At 35.4% G+C, this 20,422-nt stretch overlaps 3 protein-coding genes across 9 annotated transcripts; 1 reads left to right on the forward strand and 2 right to left on the reverse strand.

Annotated features, from left to right (window-relative positions):
* Positions 1–244: 244 nt before the first annotated feature.
* On the reverse strand, positions 245–5,405 carry LOC140970523 (ultraviolet-B receptor UVR8-like). Of its 4 annotated transcripts, none has more exons than XM_073432304.1 (11): positions 5,079–5,405; positions 4,461–4,534; positions 4,287–4,371; positions 3,724–3,858; positions 3,400–3,633; positions 3,069–3,311; positions 2,867–2,910; positions 2,095–2,277; positions 1,691–1,781; positions 828–871; positions 245–623 (listed from the first exon to the last, which is right to left on the reverse strand). In XM_073432304.1, exons 1-11 carry the CDS (start codon positions 5,278–5,280, stop codon positions 501–503), a joined length of 1,458 nt encoding a protein of 485 aa, XP_073288405.1. In that variant the 5' UTR covers positions 5,281–5,405; the 3' UTR covers positions 245–500. The 4 variants fall into 4 exon arrangements, with proteins under 4 accessions (XP_073288405.1, XP_073288406.1, XP_073288407.1 ...); XM_073432305.1 differs by having other exon boundaries at positions 3,724–3,855; positions 5,079–5,404; XM_073432306.1 differs by having other exon boundaries at positions 3,069–3,305; positions 5,079–5,404.
* Positions 5,406–8,426: 3,021 nt separating this feature from the next.
* Positions 8,427–12,972, forward strand: LOC140970521 (probable methyltransferase PMT11). Its single transcript, XM_073432301.1, has 9 exons — positions 8,427–9,237; positions 9,603–9,752; positions 9,868–10,138; positions 10,464–10,574; positions 10,913–11,072; positions 11,628–11,885; positions 11,998–12,120; positions 12,307–12,384; positions 12,642–12,972. The coding sequence occupies exons 1-9, from the start codon at positions 8,569–8,571 to the stop codon at positions 12,847–12,849; spliced, it is 2,028 nt and encodes a 675-aa protein (XP_073288402.1). The 5' UTR covers positions 8,427–8,568; the 3' UTR covers positions 12,850–12,972.
* Positions 12,973–13,378: 406 nt separating this feature from the next.
* On the reverse strand, positions 13,379–18,884 carry LOC140970518 (protein HESO1-like). 4 transcript variants are annotated; one of them, XM_073432296.1, is made up of 8 exons: positions 17,898–18,884; positions 16,588–16,752; positions 15,790–15,845; positions 15,503–15,598; positions 14,896–14,965; positions 14,477–14,607; positions 14,187–14,297; positions 13,382–14,076 (listed from the first exon to the last, which is right to left on the reverse strand). In XM_073432296.1, the coding sequence occupies exons 1-8, from the start codon at positions 18,034–18,036 to the stop codon at positions 13,873–13,875; spliced, it is 972 nt and encodes a 323-aa protein (XP_073288397.1). In that variant the 5' UTR covers positions 18,037–18,884; the 3' UTR covers positions 13,382–13,872. The 4 variants fall into 4 exon arrangements, with proteins under 4 accessions (XP_073288399.1, XP_073288397.1, XP_073288398.1 ...); XM_073432295.1 differs by having other exon boundaries at positions 13,385–14,076; positions 15,670–15,845; XM_073432298.1 differs by lacking the exon at positions 16,588–16,752 and having other exon boundaries at positions 13,379–14,076.
* Between the last annotated feature and the right edge of the window lie 1,538 nt (positions 18,885–20,422).

A 20,422-nucleotide genomic window follows, 5' to 3' on the forward strand; every position in this document is an offset into this window, starting at 1 on the left:
CATAACATATTTTTTTTGCATGTTTTCAATATGTTTCTTTAAATTAGCATGAAATCAATGGTTAATTTTTATTAACTCACGTATTTAGAATAGACATTTGTTATGAGCAGATGATAATTATGATATGTTTAGTAAATATGTATGGTTATAATAAATTGGTCCACGAACTTGAAGTTGTTCCAAGCTGGAAAATGATTTGATTATTGGTCTCTAAAGGGTCTTTATAATTTAATAGTTAATAATCGGAGTATTAAATAGATTCCCATTTTTAAACAATGTACATGGAATGGCTGATCAATGCCAACATAGCAGGCATCAGCACAGTGGAATTGTTGAAATGTAACAGGACTCAACCACAAAGGAATGATCATCAAGTGAATACAAGTACATGTATGGATGCTACCGTACGTACATATATACATAAAACTTGGACACATGTTGATGACAATGAAGAGGAAACTTCTAATCTATCAAAACTGTAGGGACCATGAGGAAAATGTTCAATCTGGTGATTCAGCGAGCAGTAGAGTATGCCACCAGCCACATGCTACGGTTTTCGAGATGCATCCTTCCATTAAAACTTGGCAAGGGATATTGCGATCGATCGCATCACCTAATCCAAGCTGCAGGTTCATGTAAAACTAGTTGGATTGCAATGTATCCGTGTAGCATATTTAACTGCATTATCTATTTGTTGTTGATATGATAAACTGAATAGAATCTTTGCATATGGGAAATTAAATGCACCAAATGTTGAATATGTTTAGGAAAATTGTTGTTATTATAGTCTGATCCTTGTATACTAGGCAAAAAATAGGAGAATGTACCTGACCATACTTGTTCCAACCCCAGCAAAATGTTTTTCCATTCTCTACACAAAGTGAATAGAAACAGATGGTGAATCGGAAAGGCACCACCAGTGAGAAACGAAGCTAATCAGAGAAGAAGCTTGCGTATTGTTCCGAGTACAAGTACATATTCTATTTAACAAAGATTTTGGCCTGCTTTTGATCTTTTTTACTTAATGGAGATCGAAATGCATCACTTGTCAAACTCACAGTGCCATCATGCTAGCTTGTTTTGTGGGAGAATTTGAATGCTACGCAGTGAATTCTCTTCTGTGGCAACTATTTCATGATGTTAATAAAAAAATTTCCAAAGTTTCGAATCCGTGATCAAGGAAAAACAAAACAAAAAATTCTCGATAGAATGAAAATGTTCGGGCTGCGAATCCCAAGAAAAGTTACTAAGTTTTCAACACAGAGTTGAATCCTATGGAATGACAAGTTCAGTTTCTCATTAATCCAAACCCTTTAACCTAACACTAATGTACTTCTTTTACATGTGTTCCGGCAGTCAAGGAAGGGAAATCTTTGAATGCTCATTTCATTGAGACTTGTGAGTTAACGAAGACAATCAGAATTCATTTTAATCCTTATCAAGTTAACTCCTTTGGATGTAATTGACATCACTATTATTACCTTCGAGCGGGAAAAATTTACATTATGTTTGAAATATGAATCGTGTATGTTCTATAAAACTTGCAGCAGTTGACATATGTGGCACCATTATGGACCATTTACTGAACACTGTGGATCTTTATAATTCACTTGAAAGAGAAAACAGTAAAAAAATGCTCCGTATGAAGATTTCTACTACAGGAACTTCACTTGCTTGATGATTTACATACCTGAGACAATTGCAGAATGACGAGCTCCGCAAGATACAGTTTTTGCATGCACATTTTCCAGAGATGGAGCATCCAGTAGCCGAGGCAAAATCTGAAGGCATTTCAACAAAAAGAAATACTGAATTACTTGTGAGTCAAGAAATTTAAAAAAACAAATCATGACCAGAATTAAAAAGCTTAGAGAAATGGGAATCCGTATTTAGTAATTTTAAAAGCAATATTCCTAATTTCTGAGTGGTAAAATTTCTAATGAGACAACAACTGGTTGTATTGAACTCATAAGTCAATAGATACTTTTTATGAATGGTGATTCAGTATCAAGTATCGGAGTCACATTTATTGAAAGGCATGTTATGCATCTGTTTGAAGTTTTCAATACAATCAAAAGAAAGTTGCAACAATACCTCAGCTTGATCTGCGCCAGTTCCTAACTGACCAAACTGATTCCCCCCAAAAGCATAAACATCACCATCAGCAGATATGCAGACAGTATGCCAAAGTCCCGCTGCTACACCTTCTATCTTGATGCCAAGTAAGGAAGATACACAAGTTGGGCTAAGCTCATCATCTGTACTTCCTTGACCACACTGCATCATGAAAAAAAAAGTATTCTATAAGAAGACATTTGCACTAACTCGGTCATGCCAAACAATGAGATGAGAGTTGATAAATAGACCAAAAGGAACAAACCTAATAATTAAATTGAGAAAACATATTGTTCGAACTACACTCACGGATCATATCAACATCAGATGAAGAGTTTAAGAGGTTGCCAATAAATGAATTTAGTCAAATGACGAGGGGAAACAGTGAACATATGATAGAAATGAATAAGTATCCTCACAAATTGACAATAAAAATGAAGTCAAAATCATCCAGTTATCTTCTATATAACTCACAGAAATTGTAAATGACAACTGTCACTAACAAAAGTTAATATTTTAACTACATATTATTAAAAATTGTATAGAGAAATTGATAAGCCGATATGCAAAAGATTCTGATGTATAATCTTCGAGTCTTAAAACTGACCACAGATAAAAGCTAATCCATTATGAAAAAACCTTCGGAAATACACACATTATAATATTACACTTTTATTTTTATCTAGTGTGAAGTGAACAAACAATACCAAATAAAACTCATTCGATAATCATAAGTAAGCTGGGATCTCACCTGTCCATACAATCCCCAACCAAAAGTTAATATTGCACCAGAATCTGTTCAAAAAAAAAAATACATCATAAAAAAATATCGCAAAATTAATTGCATCGACTATAGTGAGTACAAAGATAAAAAAAAAAATCATTTAGCTTAGTCATGATATTGTAAAGTTCAAAGCAGGCTGTAAATGAGAGAAAATGTGATAAACCCCTACCTGTAATTACTGCACTATGTCGACCTCCACATGCAATGGCTATTACATAACTTCCAGAAACTCTAAAACCTTGACCATCTGAACCCACGCTTCCACAAGAAAGAGCCATGGAATGATCTTTGGGGAAGGATGAATCGATGCAGGGCACGGGATGAGGAGAGGACACCATTCTGATCCGAGAACCCAATCCCAGCTGTCCTTCACCACCATAGCCCCAACCCCACACCTGTCCTACATCTGAAACTTCGGAATAATATACAAGATAACAGCTCTCCAGTTGTTGAATTCCCGGAGTACCATGTCGCAGTAAAATAACGGGACAACAATTTACCTGACAATGCTAAAGTATGTCGACCACCAGCAGCAACGGTAGCTATCCTTACACCTTGGTTCAGCGTCACCAAGCATGGAAAGGCTGAGAGAGTTTCATCACCAGATGTTGAGCTTTCAGCGACCTGTTTAGCCGAAGACATTCTTCTCCGCTTCGTAGTTTCATCCCCACCTTTCATATCTCCACCAGATGCCGTCCCACCACTGGATTTTGATCCCTGAGACCGAGAGCTCACTGTAATGGAGCCACTCTTCAACATTTTAGTCCTTGTAACTTGAATGCAAGATTTTTACAGCACTGCTACTGAGACCAGATGGGAAATACCTTGCTCAGCCAACAACAAGCCGTGTTTCTCAAAGTCGTCCTTCTCTGTGTTTGATCCAGTTGCAGGGTCACCGAAAACCTTTCCTGAAGGAACACATTCTTTCCACCCCCAAGTGTAAACTTCTGCACCCTCTGCTTTTGACCATTTGTGCTGAGTCGGTTTATGACGCAACAGAAATATATGAACCAAGAAAAACTATCACATGCAAATGTCACTCGGGATTCATTTTACTTTAATCCACTATAATGTTATCAACAATCATGTTGTTGCATTTCCAATACCAACCAAAAATGGGATAAGCGGCGAAAATGAAGAGGCACTTGAAGTCTGCCTAAAATGCAGGGTTTGTGAATTTAGGATGAATTTCAATGTAATACTCAAACATCTTTTCAAGTCAACCAATGGATATTTATTTTATCTTGTTGCATAGTTGATACTGTGTGATATAATTTTATTCATACATCTATATTCTAAAGAATATGCTTCTGCGTACTTTGCTTAAAACTTTAATATAAGGTCATTACCTGATAAAGAGAGATACTGAAAATCAGATTAGGACTACCTGTTACAGCCACACAATGCGCCCATCCAGCAGCAGCTTTAGCTATTGAGGCCTCTGCAGGAAGTGGAAAAGGCTCTGGCGTTTCCTTAAAAATTATCAACGGAATACACGGATTAATAAAAGAAGAAACTGAAGAGGGCAAATCAACAAATTCAAAACAATATGTCGCACTACCCCGTGTTTTCCTGATGTCACGTAGCTTTGACCTAAATCATCTGTAGATCCCCACGTAATGAGCTTCCCAGAATCTATGTCCATCAATTTTGCAAGATTACAGTTCCAAACGTTAACAATAGTAGATAGATTTCAAGTTAGAAAATTAATAATAAAGAAGGAAGATTAATTGAACCAGTACTCAGTAAAATCTTGAGCAAACAGTAGGTCGCTAAATCTAAGATTTTCATCCAAGTATCAAACTTTACTAGTACAAGAGTCCCGTTGACTTTAATCTCGAATTATGAAATATAAACTTTAGAAATGAACTTTAATTGTAAAACCCAGTCAAATGATACTGCAAGTATACCTTGAGGTCTGCATTTTGAAGATTTCAATGAAGCTTTATGCTAAAAATGCCTACAAATTTCTATCTTGTTAGTTTCGCTAAAAAATATAAAGACAAAGATCTTGATAAAACAGAAAAAGGATTGTACAAAAACTGAAGCACATAAACTATGCATTCAGTACCCTAAGAAAAAATCTGAAAAAAACAGAAAAAACAAAAACCCCCCAAAAGATTTTTTATATACGTATGGAAAAAAAAAAAGGAGAGGAGAATTTTATAAAAAAGGAAACCTGAAATGGCCATGGCAAAACCACAGCCACCACCACAAACATCCTTCCAATAATTCCCAGCGTCGGGAGGCATCCGTACCGGCACCGGCAAAAGAAGCGGCGACCTTTGCGGCATCGCTCCCGGTAAATACCCCCACATGAATACCAATCTCTCATTCCACATTCTCACACTTTCCTCAACTCCTTCCCCATGTATATTCATTCCCCACCAAATTTTTGGCAGCAGTCGAGCAAAATATCAGCACCCTTCCCGTTATTTTGCTATTCTATCGATTCCTAGAAGCGAATATTGAATTAGTGTTACAAAACTGGAAAGTGGGACAAGCAACAAAAAAGGCCGTATCAATTTCAAGGCAAAAACAGGTGCTACGTCGGATGATCACTTGGCATGCTACACGTGTCAGATTATGAACCGTAGATCTATCGACGATTCTTGGCCAGGAATTCCAAGAACTTCTGGAAGGCGTGAAGGGAATTCCGGCTTACCGTCGTGGCCCATTTATTCCTTGGCACGTGTTCCAGTGTGGACCCACATTCTGTTTTAGACGAAATTGCCCTTCTGGATCGACAAGGGGTTAGGGCTCCTAGGTAGGTGAAGGGCTTTTCTTCGACAAATGTTGTCATTATCATGAAATTAAGTTTGGTTTTAGTTTTTTTTTAAAAAAAAAAAAAACTTCAATCTTGAATTTTAAAAAAATGATATTCACTTTATTAATATCTTCACAAAAACTCTTGAGACAGTCTCACGCATCAATTTCGTTGATCGAATCTCTTATTTGGGTCATCCATGAAAAAATATTAATTTTTATGCTAAATGTATTACTTTTTATTATGAATATCGGTAGGGTTAACCCGTCTCAAAAATAAAAATTCGTGAGATCGTCTCACAAAAAACTTACTCTAATATCTTTCGTCTCAAAATGAAAATAATAGATTTTGCTTGAATTCATTTACTCTTCTTTTCTTTTTCTTTTTTTTTTTTTTGCCCTCAGTTGTTGACATTGACCTGTCAAACACACTTGAATTCATTATGGTTTTGGTCGAAATTCATAACTATCATTTATGTACAATAAAAAAATTATGATTATGAACTATAAAATCGATTTAAACAATTAAAATTTACCTTATGACACTAAAATAAATATATTAGAATATAAATTCATCATTTTCTGACTCCCTTTACATTTAATAAAACAAAATATTATTGTTTTTGTGTTTTTATTATCACATATTTATATATGTGAATTGTGAGATGGTCGGCTCGGTATATATTTGAAATCAAAATAATATTTTTGATATAAAAATAATAAATTTTCATAAATCAGATCAAATAAAAAATATATCTTATTAATAGGTTTGACCAAAAAAATGCCTATTGGCCCATTAAAATATCTAAAGCCCAAATTAAATTAAAATTAATGGTGGTAAGTAAATTAAACCCACAATCACTGAAGTCGAACCCATTTCCAAACCACTCATATTCAAGTGGCGCTCCGGGTACGGATCCGTAAGACCACACTTTTCATTGGCGCTAAAATCGTTTGTTTAATTTCGTACCTTCATGTGTATAGTAATAGTGTGTGTGTATATATATATATATAATATAAATAAAAATGCAATCTTTATAATTTGATAGCATACATGACTAGATTTTTCTCGAGTCGTTCCAACGTAGCGCAACTGTTAGGATAAATTTTAAACCGTAACAGTCACCTTATTATAAAAAAAATTTATCGGAGAATTTTTTCTAATTTATAGGCGGTCAAATTTAATATATTGGATAATTCTCTTGTATATAGATCATAATATGATTTTAACATTATTTTTCTTAAAAAAACTCAGGTTTCACTAATAATAATAATTTCTAAAAAATTCAGATAAATATCATTTGTCGCCCTCAAAATAATATTTGATGGGCGGGAATTTCTGGAGATCCAGAGGTTGATGTTGCTTTGGATTTACAAATTGGGTCCCCAAAGTACGGAAATTTGCAGATTGAGACCATTTTGATATTTAATTTGCGCTGGTGGGTTGTATTATTTCTAACAACCGGGCCATGTCATTAGTGTTGGTTGATTAACTAGTTGGTATAATTGTATAAATTTGGGCCCAGGCCAGGACCACACCGTGGTAGGCCCATCGGATGCTGAAAATTGACTCGTCTCGTGGCTCTCGATTCCAATCTCAAACCCAAACAAAACCAAGATTTTGAATCAAATTCTTGTTTCGTAGGCCACATAAATGGGCCCATTGTGAAATCGCGTTTTTGGGCTAAGTTGCCAAACGAAGGCAGCCCAACTCAGCCAAAAGCCTGTCCAATTTGAAACCCAATTATATTATCTTTAACGCTGCTCATTTCCATTCTCTGTTCGTGAAGCAAAGTTGGGATCTTGGTGCCAAATCTAGTGGCCTTTTTATGCATGGGGAGGCTGTTTGAGCAAGTTATTTGTCAATTTATTAACTCACGATGTTTTCAAAGATCAAACACATGCTGCATATCGATATGCGTGCTTAAGATTTGAAAACATGTAAATTGATATTTTTCGACAATCTCGATATTTCACATAAGTAATGTACATAATTAACCGTAATATAATATAACAGTAAAATCTCGCGATATAATAATTGTAAATATCGCTGTAACGATATATTGATTATAACTATAGCATTATTCTTCTCGAAATCGCCTGCTGACCAAAAGCAGCCCATTTTCCTTAATTTCTTTGTTGAATCAGACAAGGCATATGTAAGTACTACTCCATACTCCTTTGTTAACAAACTGTTAGATAATATATATTTACAACACGCTATGTGTTGACTCTATTATTCAGCTTCATGTTCACATGATACTAACACTGAAATTTGATAGATGATTTCTTAAAAGTTCTAGTATTAAGGGTTTTATCCTTTATTTCCTTTCATTTTTAAATTTTAAATGGTTTTTTAAATTAAATTCGAGTTTATATTTATTGAGTTCTATTAGATTTGTAAAAAAACAAGGTTGAGTTGACAATATCTTAACATGTTATAATAGAGATTGACCATCTCGTCCCGCTATATCTATCACAAAATTGGCTAGATTTGTTTTGAGTTAGTAATTTTTCAACTCGATAAAATGACGAGCAAAACGATAATGTTTACTGTCCAATTCGGATTTATGTAGTTGTATGTAGATTAAATTAGTCAAATATATCGTATTTGACAAATTATATACCACAAGCTCGTCTTATAAATTATTGGTTTTTTGTTTTGATTAAAATTTATATTTTCAATTTAGTAAATTGAAAAAATGTAAATTAGTTTTTTTATATATATAATATTTGAATTAATTGTGGAGTAATTCATGGAGGCAACTAGATGATCGTAGAAAGTGGTTTCGATTACAGAACCCCGGAGAACCAACGTTTAGCTTACTTCTACTTCAATCAATCTACACTACACCATGGTCTTCTTCTTCGCAAGATTCCATTGAATCACTACAGTTTTGAAGATGAAGAATGGCGGAGGATCATCGGCTCTGATCAAGATATCTGCTTTCCTTATTGTCTCCGTTGTTTTCTTCTACTTGGGCAAACGCTTCTCTGATGTATCCCTTTCGCAGCAGATTTCCTTCTCCACCTTGCAGGGTAACCGTGAAATGCCTCCGACTTCATCTTCGATTGCCCTTTCTCCCAATTCCAACAAAACCTTTGATCTGTCATTGAATTTAAATGAGACAGTGACGCCCCATGCGTCAGGAATGAAGGAAAATGATGTTTCACCGCCTCCTCATCGTCCGCCGCAGCTGAAGGTGCCTGCACCTCCGTCTTTGCTGAGGATGGGGGTGGTGGATGAGAACGGTAGGATGACGGATGATTTTGAGGTGGGGGAGTATGATCCTGAAGTGTTGGAGAATTGGACGAGGGCGAATGAGACTCCTGGTTTGGAACGCGGAGGAGGAATTAGGGTTCGGATTAAGAAGTTTCCGGTGTGTGCAGAGAGTATGAGTGACTATATACCCTGTTTGGACAATGAGAAAGCAATTGGGAAGTTGAGCTCGACGGGAAGAGGGGAGAAGTTTGAGCGGCATTGCCCGGAAAAGGGAGAGGGTTTGAATTGTTTGATTCCCGCTCCTAAGGGGTACAAAAATCCGATTCCCTGGCCCAGAAGTAGAGATGAGGTGATTTTTTGTCTTTGCTTGTAGAAGAAACTAATATTTTTTCGGATTTTTTTTTCTTTTTGCTATTTGTGTTGAAGGACAAGGTTTTACGTTCTTTAATATTGGATTTATGTTAAATTTGGGTCCTTTATCAGAAGGTAAAATAGTCAGTCTCCTCGAATGTTCGGTTAAATTATCTCCTTTTTCTCTTATATGAGATGATACTTAGATTGATACTATCAAGCCTAAAAGCAAATTTAGATATAACGTGTGATTCAGATTCATGTGATGATTTTGAGAGCTGTTAGGATTCTTTCCAAGTGTAAATGAGAGTAATAATTATTTAAAGTTTATGGAAGTCTTCTACAAGTGATTATTATATACAGGTTTGGTTTAGCAATGTTCCTCATGCGCTATTAACCGAGGACAAAGGAGGTCAGAATTGGATTGTAGTTGACAAGAAGAAGTTCAAGTTTCCTGGAGGTGGCACTCAATTCATTAATGGAGCTGATCAGTACCCGGATCAGATTCAAAAGGTGTTTAGTTGTTATAAATTTTCTGGCCACCAATGTCAAAATCTAAGAAACAGGCTATGGCCTAGACAGAATCAAAATTATGTTTGAAACTCTTTTTTGTGCTCGTATTATTTAGATGCTCCCTGAAATTGCATTTGGTCGACACACTCGAGTTGTTTTGGATGTCGGTTGTGGTATTGCAAGTTTTGGCTCTTATCTGATGTCACGGAATGTCATCACGCTTTCTATAGCTCCAAAAGATGTTCATGAGAGCCAGATTCAATTTGCACTTGAACGTGGCGTGCCTGCAATGGTGGTTGCATTTGCAACTAGACGATTACTGTATCCAAGTCAGGCATTTGACTTGATTCATTGTTCAAGGTGTAGAATCAACTGGACTCGAGATGGTATGATTATCATTATTAAATACTCCTTCAGCCATTGTGATTTTTAGCAAGTTGATAAAATGTGAAAATTAAATTGCCTATATGTTCACTGTAATGATAAGATATATGAATCAGTTCTGTGCTTTTGGACATCGAATCATAGAAATGATTTGTCTTTATTGATTATCTGTGGTTGTATAATGTGAGGAATTCTGTGATTAGAAGTTCCGTTCAAAATGCAAAATATGCTCCCATTTTTATGGTCATTCCTGAAAGATCTTCGAGAGATTATCATAATCAGTATTGGACTGGTGTTGGTGCTTATGGTTCACCTGGTGTTTCATAGATGGGATATTGCTGCTTGAGGTAAACAGGATGCTTCGAGGAGGAGGATATTTTGTTTGGGCAGCACAACCTGTTTATAAGGATGAAGAAGTCCTTGAAGAACAATGGAAAGGTAAATTGCTTAAAAATTTGGCATTAACCCCAGACCGGTAGCCAAATTACATGTTCGCTATTTTTCCAGCAAAATCCCAATTGCTCTGGACTTCTGTGGTCAGAAAAGAAAATGTTTCCAAATCTTTCCATGTCTGGCCTTGTTTTTCCTGCTTTTAACTTGATGTGATATTGCATTTATACACCTCAAAAAAAATTTTGAATTTTTTACATCATTACTGTTTGACAGTGAAACTTAGAATTTGAATTGCATTTGCAAAAGCAGGTTTAGCTGCCAGCCTCCAAAATAATTAGCAACTGGCAGTCTTTTGTTAACCCAGTTTTATTTATTATTTCCAGATTTGATTAACCTTACCAGACGTCTCTGTTGGAACCTTGTAAAGAGGGAAGGTTACATTGCATTATGGCAGAAGCCATTCAATAATAGCTGCTATATGAGCCGGGAGGAAGGAATGCAACCACCACTCTGTGAACCTAATGATGACCCAGACAATGTTTGGTATATTTCCTTGTATTTGATTTAGCATTCTCTGTCGTGATAATCAAGGTTCATCTTCTAGACTTTAACTTGTCGATAAGATAACCTTTGTTTTATGATATGTACCTCTCTAGAGATCCGTCAAGGTTGCAGGAAGTAGTTTTAGTTTAATGTTTTATTGTCGTGGGGCTCAGCTGGAGATTCATCCTATGCCTTTTGAGCAAATAGGTTATAATGACCTATCTGAGCATGCTTCTGATAATCCCATGATCATAATCATGTAAAGATTTATTTTCTGATAGCAAAGTTTCACATGCATCTGCATGACTTTTGAGCGACAAATAAAATTCTAGAAAATTTTCATTGTGCAGTGAATGTCCAATGAAAAGAATGTTTGTCTTTTTCAGAATGAGTGAGACTAAATATAAAAAAAATGATGCACGGCCGTATAAAATTTGTTAGACGTCACAGCTATATATATTTTTTATTTTATACTGTGTTCATCTGAATATTATTAAGTTAATCAGTTAAACAAAATTCTCTTGATATAATTTTTCCCATTTCAAAATATTTCAGGTATGTTAATTTAAAGGCGTGTATAGCTCGCCTACCCGAGGAAGGATATGGTTCTAACGTTGCTACTTGGCCGGAACGCCTGCAGAATCCTCCAGATAGGCTTCAGAGCATACAATTTGATGCTTATTTATCAAGGAAAGAGCTTTACAGGGCAGAATCAAGATACTGGAAAGAGATAATTGAAGGATATGTACGTGTTTTACATTGGAAAAAGTTCAAACTTAGAAACGTGTTGGACATGAGGGCGGGCTTTGGAGGGTAACTCGTTCTCTTCATTTTATTCATTCACATTCAGCACACTCCCTCATAATATTGTCATCAGTTGGCCTCCCGGGGTTTTGAAATTGATGCTTAGTTTCTTGGCTGGCAGTTTTGCGGCAGCTCTGATCGAAAACAATTTGGATTGCTGGGTGCTCAACATTGTTCCTATAAGTGAACCCAATACGTTGCCAGTCATATATGACCGTGGTCTCATTGGCGTCATGCACGACTGGTAAATGTTTGTTTATGATTCTCCTCTTTAATTATGTGTCCCCTATGTACGTTAGTCACAAAGACCGCCCCCCTCCCCCATATATTTTTTTACAAAGCTTAAATTTATTGAAGTATCGTCAAAAAGGACTTTTAAAATAGCGCAAACGCCAGTTATTGCATTATGAAAATGTCTGCAACGTTTCAGGTGTGAGCCATTTGACACATACCCGAGAACCTATGATTTAATTCACGCTGCAGGACTTTTTTCTGTTGAAAGGAACAGGTGAGTTTTATGTCCACTCTATTTGCTCTATGTGACTTCTTTCTTTCCGGACTCTACAATCTGTTCTGGCTGAAATCCTACGATTTTTATAATCTCGATCAGGCTCTGAGTTGAATAGTCATAGAGTTCTTTGGCAGTGGATTATTTCGTGGAAATTCTTGATGTTAGTTGTCACCGTCACATAAATCGTGAACAGCATTTATATCCTTGTTTATTTTACTGAAATTAGGAGATATTTGTTGATTTCTCTATCTCAGATGCAACATCTCTACCATCATGCTTGAAATGGATCGAATGTTGAGGCCTGGTGGACATGTGTACATCCGTGATTCTCTTTCCGTAATGGATGAACTTAAAGAGATTGGTACGGCCCTTGGCTGGCATGTATCGTTGAGGGATACGTCCGAGGGACCTCATGCTAGTTATAGGATCTTGACTTGTGACAAACGCCTCAGATTAAAGTAAAGTAAAGAAAATAATCTTGTGCATAATTTATAAAATTAGCCCGCTCCCTGAAAAATAGACTTGTTTCTTCTGAGACATTTGTTTCTCCAATGTTTCAGTAATCGGACCGGTAATCAATAACTGTTCAACCAATTCCTCTCGACGGTCGAACCAGATTAATAAAAATCAATATTATATTCATTTTATAAAGTAAATAAAATAGTAGTATACTATTATTTATTACTTTACAGTTTTTACTAAATTTGTAAACTGAAAAATACAATAATTATCCAAATAAAGATCGTATTTCAAATTTCAAAATACAAATTACGACCCCGATCCGGTTCCCTGTGGTTTTAAACTGTTCGATCGTTTTTATGAGTTTTAGCACATATTTGGACCGATCAGGTCAATGGTTCCCAGGCCAACCGGTCCAGTCACTGCCCAATTCGGTTCCAAAAATACTGTTTCCCCATGGCTTCGGTTCGTCTTTAAACACAAAGTCTACTTCAAACACAGTATGTCATAAGGGGAAACAAAACTAGGTAAACGTCAAAAGGGCTAAGAAAACTACATAAACCCGTGTTCATAAAAACAATGAATTCAGATCCCAACCTCCATTAAATCATTTTCTTTATCAAATGTGATCACCATTCGTAAAGGGACACTCTTGAATAGAATATTGACGTTGAGTGCAGACATATTGGGGCTACTTTTGGATTTTAAATAACACGTGATGGGGTAATTTGCCACTTATATTGTTGACATGAGGTATTGGTTTTCTGCAAGTCACCTGCAAAATATTCAAGTTCCTAGCCATCAAAATGAAGTTGACCAATAATACTCGTGGGATCTTGGCCTTCAAATTTGCTGCCTTTCACTTGAAGATGCCTGCCAATTAGTAGCCCGATTTTGTTGTTCCTCAATTCTCAGCTTCTGAAACTGCTTCCCTACATGTAACATCATTTGTTTCCTCTGATCTTGTAAATGAGTACTAGGGCCATTTCTGCTGCCTGGTTACAGATCTTGCCACAGATTGCATGGTTACAGAATTCGCAATGGGGGTTTTCTAGCTACTAAATGTGATATATGCGACCTGACCAGAAATGAAACAACAGACTTTTGATTTTTTTGACGAGGCGAAATGATAACGCTCCGAGTTGCCTGGATTGCTTCAACAATAATTTTCATTTGGTCGCTGCTAACTGTCCTAGCTGTATTTGCTGGCTGCTCAAAGGGGTCTTCAACCTATCCATCATTAGCAAGAACAATTGTTGACCGCTCAAAGGGATCAAAAACGAAAAATTCTACTAGTGTCACCCACAAACACTTAAGAGAGAGATGGAGAGAGAGATTACAAATAGTTCATGGGTATATGGTAACCATCTCATGTTGCTGTAAATATCCTGCCGTCGTCCAGAAAATGGGCTAATACCTTGCTCAGAAGCCCTTGAGCAAATGTCAGCAAACTGAAAGTGCAATGAGGTAAAATCTACGTCAATCTCATTGGAAGAGCTGTGCTCTATTATGTTCTCTATTCCGTATTAAGTAACTTTAATTCTAATCTTGACGATTTTTTGGAACATGAATATGAAGTTTCAAATATGAGCGACGATGTTGCTATGCTAATTTTGGGTATTAAAAATACCTTTGCAAGGAAAGAAATGAAGAGTTCAGCCAAAGAACTTCGATTGATCAATCTCGACCTATTGGACTTGAGCCTGTTTATGTTTACAGCACAAATATCTTCAATGTGTTTTACAGCAGCAGCCCTCACTCCTTCAGAAGATGCGTGAAAAACACGAATCAAGATCATGTCAGAGAAACCAGTTAATTAACTCAAATTGAGCATGCACCAACAGCTTTGATTAATACATATTTACTCTGGAATCACACCTGAGATATGATCGTTCTCCTCAATCAAACATAAAATATAAAACTGTTTTCAACGGATTAAATGGAAAAAAAAGGATTTAGGCTACCCAACTGCATGCACGGGGATATCAATTGGGAAATATGAATATACACATGATTCTGAAAAAATGATGACAGAAGCTCATTAGATACCTGTAAGGTCTTCGATCATATTTCCTGGATATATTTCTCTAAGAGGAGGTAATATTGCAGGTTCCAAAGTCTGCAAGATAATATGAGTATGATCCAGATAAGAAAACAATATCATAGACAGTAAAATTTGCAATTAAACATCTTCCACATACATATAAGTTTTTACACGAATAATGGGGTGAGGCCCTTACATAATGTAACCATTAAAAGGAGAATCCATTTGCATTTAGCACGCCTTTGTGGAATACACTTGCATTTGTACTTTTGAAGGCATATGACTTGCATTTAAAATTTGAGTGAGTATACTAACACCCAATAAGTTTCAGTAAAAATTCCATCCTTCCAAGTTATTCAAGTTTTTTGTTTCACTTTATCGCATTTTTTCTAGGTTGATCAATAATTTGAATCAGTAGTTACATTTTTTTCCATTTGTTCTCATATGTTTCCTTTCCCCTCCCCCTTTTCTTTTCCTTTTTTTTACGGTCACATGACAAGGTGATGTTATCAGCCTCTAGGACTGCGATAAATTGCATTAGTATCACCCCAAAACCCCTCGAAGAAATTCCTTTTCATAATTTCTGATGAAAAAGAAAATTGGGAAAGCTACCTGCAGATGATAAACCACAAGCAGACTGAGAGAGTACGAATTCAAAGTTCCAGATTTTGGGTCATTGATATTGTGAGCTTTTGCCCATTCCTTAACCTGCAAAAAAAATTAGTTTAAATTCTAAACATGAGTATGGTCACATTCATCACAACGTTAGAAAAACTTGCCAGTAAAACCAAATCACGAAAGCGATCATCAATCTCATTGATCCAAAACAACAGTTTGGACTTCATTTGACCACATAAATTGCTAATTGAGATGTCGCACGAGATGCCATAGCCACTCACGAGCTTTAGAATGGGTACCCTTGCGTTGGAGATGAACTGAATTCTACCCCATCCATCTGAAAAGACATTAAATTGATGGATTAGAGATAAGGAAGCAGTTACGACTATCTTGACATCATTTTGCATTATATGTAAGAGGTAGCAGTGATTTTGTGTCACCCACAAGAAACCTATTTCTAGCTCCTATATATATAACCAAATATATTTAAGATGTCACTAACATAATGGCATGACAAAGATAGAGCACAACAACATAGGTGGATAGACAAAAAAAAGACTTGGTTAACAACGATAAAACATGATAAAATTCATTTAAAAATGTTAACGAGGATATAGTAGAGAATATAGCACAATGAAGTAGAACAATCCATATATCTGACCTCACTTAGGAATAAAGATTTGTTGTTGTTTTTGTTGTAACATAATAACATGGAGAAATAATTGCAACACAATTTTTTTTTATTCCATGGTGCATAACCCAAATTTAGGTTCTGTAAGCATAAACGAAGTAGCATCGTCTCATTTTAATTTCCAAGTCATGAGAGAAACTAATTCCGAAACAAAGAAGAAATGTAAGCCTACCAGTTGCCTCGTGTTTGTAACTAGCAAAGATGAATCATGAAAGAAACAAATAAGTAGAGCAAATAGCTGAACGATAATAACATAACTAAGAACACGAAAAAATTGTAACTAAAGTGTCCATACACTGAGAATACCCAAAAATATAACTAACAATAAAATAAAAACAGTAAACTTCGAGGACACTGAATGCTAGCATTTTTATTAGTAGTGGCTTACGTTTATTTCTCAATGCTCTCAGTACGTCTCTCAGTAAATTTATCTTGTGCTTTTTCCCAAGAGATGCGATATGTGAACCATTTTGCAACTCTATAGATATATCCAAATCTCCCCATCTAGTAAACAAATTGGATGTAAAAGATCCAAATGGTTCCACAGAAGCGCCTGTTTACTCAATATCACATGTTGTAAGCAGAAAAGAAAAATCACCCATATAGAAATTATTCTTCAAGAAGTACATACAATAAAAAAGAGCAAGAAAGACTAAGTTCTACAATAAATAATTGAGATCATAATTCCCTAAATGAGAAACTTTAAGGCAGGACGCTATAATGCTAAACACATGAATTAAGCTCTCGCATACAACAGATCAACATTGTTCAGGATAATCTTCTGGTTTCCGATGTTTCGAGTGGCATTCTTAGATTGTACAGCCAATGGCACCAATTTAAACCGACATTTCTTTGATTAGAAATTGAAAAAAAAAACAAAAACAAAAGGTTAGAGAGATATCATCATAATCTCCTAGATAAGCAAAAAAAAGTAAGTAAAATGAATTGGACTTCCACCATCACGTGATACTTTCTAAGACACGATAATAGAGAGTTTCAAATGAACTTCGAGAACCTTGGAAAACTGATTGGATGTGGCTTTTGAAAATGGTCCACATACTTCATTGTATGATAATCACCTAAAGTAATTTTTGCAATCTACATGTGTTCTTTAAGATTAAATATGAAAGTGCGAAAAATTTTGGAATACTTGACTCACATATGCATTATGGAATCACCTACTCAACATTTCTTTTTGGGCATACTGGACTATCAAAGGGTCAAATGCATGGTGAGTCGAAGCTGTCCTAGAAGAGTTCGTTTAGGTCGAGAATGAGTTGGCAACATGCAGACATTTTCAGGAGTAAAGGATGTCTCTCCATGAAAATTTTATTTCACTTGCCAATGTGCTACAGCAATAATATGTGAGACATAATAATCACACCAATAGTTCAAAGTAAGGCTTCCAACACATTATTATGGCCCATGGAGCTGAATTTTAGAATAATAACTAAGGGCACCAACTTAAGCATTGGTTGTCATAGATGGAGATAACACGATGATGATAGTGGGAAGCCATGGGCCATAATTCAATTCCCCCTTCTAAATAATGCCACCAATATCCCATTCCCAGAAGACCTTTCAGTCTCATGCATTTAATTTTCCTCATTAAATTTCACAAAAAATATTTAACATAAAAAAATGTCCATGACATAGCATGAATGAATTAGATGTAACACAAAACAAAGCACCAAATACCTCTTAGATTTTCAATGGATTCAACAACAGCTTGAAGCTCTTTGATTGTATGAAATCTCACTGACCAATCCTCTCTCGAGGGATTAATAGCAAGAAGAATATCCTTGAGGATAAGCTCCAACGAGCTATAACCATTCATTTGGAGTGTCTCTGTAAGCTGAAAACGGTGTCAGGCTTTGGAAAAAAGAACAATCCCCTACATCAAAAAGCCAAGTACCAAAAGAAAGCCATAAGAGGTGAACCCAAAACAAAAAACTGATTTTTTCCTTGATGATGGGTGCTCAACCAAGTAACTTTAAAATAAGCATGAATAAACAAATAAATCACCCAATTACTATAGAACATGCTATAAGTAGCTCAACAGTTGAAAAATTGGGGACAAAAAAACAAGTGAAACAACTTTAACTATATCGAAATGAAAATTTCAACGATTTTAGTTCTTAGCTCATTTACATGGACACACGATCATCAAGAAATTATCACATTGCATTATACAGGGTAAGAGATCAAAACAGGAACCACAGCTGAATAAATCAAATTCCCTGGCATAAAGATAGGCACAGAGAAAACGAATGTAAAGAAAACCACAAAGAATTAGAACCCTGTAATCAGCCATTAAAAAACCACTTCATGTAACGAGACAAATTTTGAGAAAAGGAAAGAAACATTGTGACAAAGAAAGTCCTTTTTGTAGCGTATTACTAGTTACTTATATCCATTGTAATCAACTACCACTTAAATATGGCTTCATAATAACAAAGAAGAGGAGTTAAACACAAATTGCTGACTAAATTCAGAAAGCGCATTGCAAAAGTTCTCTGATCAAATCGAGTATGTAACTATAATGGCTGTTAACTGTATTTCTCATTGTTTCGATTCATCAAAGTTAAAAAGCATCAGTATTAGCATATGCACACGCATAAATCATGGCCCAAGCGAATCCGCTAGACAAAATGAAGACAATCAATGAACTCCCATCACACGTACACATACATGGAAAAAAAATATCGTAATCCCAATCTCGTAGCGAATAGAAACGGAAACAGGTAATCGCGGGTAAAGATCCGAATTTTTCGAGTCCCTTGAAAAAAAAGACTCGTAAATTGGGATAAAAATCAAATCCCCTGTATGCAAACAATCAAATTTTTTTTAAAGATCGAATCAAAAGCTACAGCGCCTCGACTTCATACAGAAACAATTCAAAATTTAACTTTTTTCTACAAAGTTATGGCAGGATCCATCTCTAGTACCAGTAAAGAGGGGTTCGGTTTCGTGTTTGTTCGCCTACTTAGTGTGTTAGTGTGAACTTGAGACTTTAGTTTGAATCCATGACAACGATTTTGGATGATATGAGGTCAAAGTCGTTCTTTTATATCGTGCACGTTCGAGCCAGACTCTTTTTTCTTTTAAAATACCCTCTATTTTGCTAAATATATGTTTATTTTAATTTTAATACATATTAATTTTTTAAAATTCATATTTGACACCTGTGAGTGAAAACAGTTTGAGCCTTGGTTAATTTTATAGTTATAATATTATTTTTATTTATACTATTAAATTTAATATCTCATCTCTATTATTCTCTACTATTTTATTAAAGTTCAGATGTTTATAAAAACCGCAATGTGCATACATCAAGTTTTTCTGATCTTTTTGCCCTTTTGCTTAATCTTTTCTTCTCTCAAAATAACACCACCTCTCCAAGAAAACCGTTATTCCCCTAATCTGCACGATTATCTCTTCTTTATTCCAAAACTTCTCTAAGATATATTTCACAAAAGGCCTATTTCTTTCCTCTCAATCTCTATAGTTGTTGGTTTAACTTCGCAAATTTCGCTTCCCTCTTTCAAATCTTCTCTCTCAAAAATACATGGCAATGAGTTTCTATTATTCTGTGTTGAATCTATTCGACGTAAATTACTCATCTCTTCGATTGCATTATCAGTTCAAAGCCTAAGCTTTTAATGTGTGATTGTATACTCGGATTGGTTTTCTTGAAATTATGGATTTTGTGAGAAGTATGGTTGCAAATTTACATCGCAGGTGTTTGTCTTATGTTCTTATCGCCATGTAATTTGAATATTACTTTCACCATGATGTGCCTACACACATTTTTCGACTGTTGTCTCACTCTCACACCTAATTAATCCAATATAAAATTGAAATTTTATAAATATACATGTAACTCCAGGAGATCATATCTCATCATTTTCAAATTTTTTCTTATATATTGGTAAGTACTTAAAAAGAAGAAATTGAATTTCAAATTTGGATAAAAGAAGGTACGTTTGCATCATTAGATATTTTAAAAGGGTCAAATTTAATAAATAAACTCAAAAGATTATTACGCAAACAAAATCATTGAAGAACAAGGGGGGGTTTTGGCAACATAATCAGAATAACATGAGTTTTTATGCTTATATTTTTTTTCTCGTGGAATTTGGTACTTTCAAATAAAACAAGAGGCTCAAATGCATTTTATGCTTATTGGTGTATGTTTTTTGTTCTTAAAAACATGTCATTTT

This window comes from Primulina huaijiensis, unplaced genomic scaffold (genome assembly GCF_012295235.1).
Source record: "Primulina huaijiensis isolate GDHJ02 unplaced genomic scaffold, ASM1229523v2 scaffold6295, whole genome shotgun sequence".
Classification (NCBI taxonomy): Eukaryota; Viridiplantae; Streptophyta; class Magnoliopsida; order Lamiales; family Gesneriaceae; genus Primulina; species Primulina huaijiensis.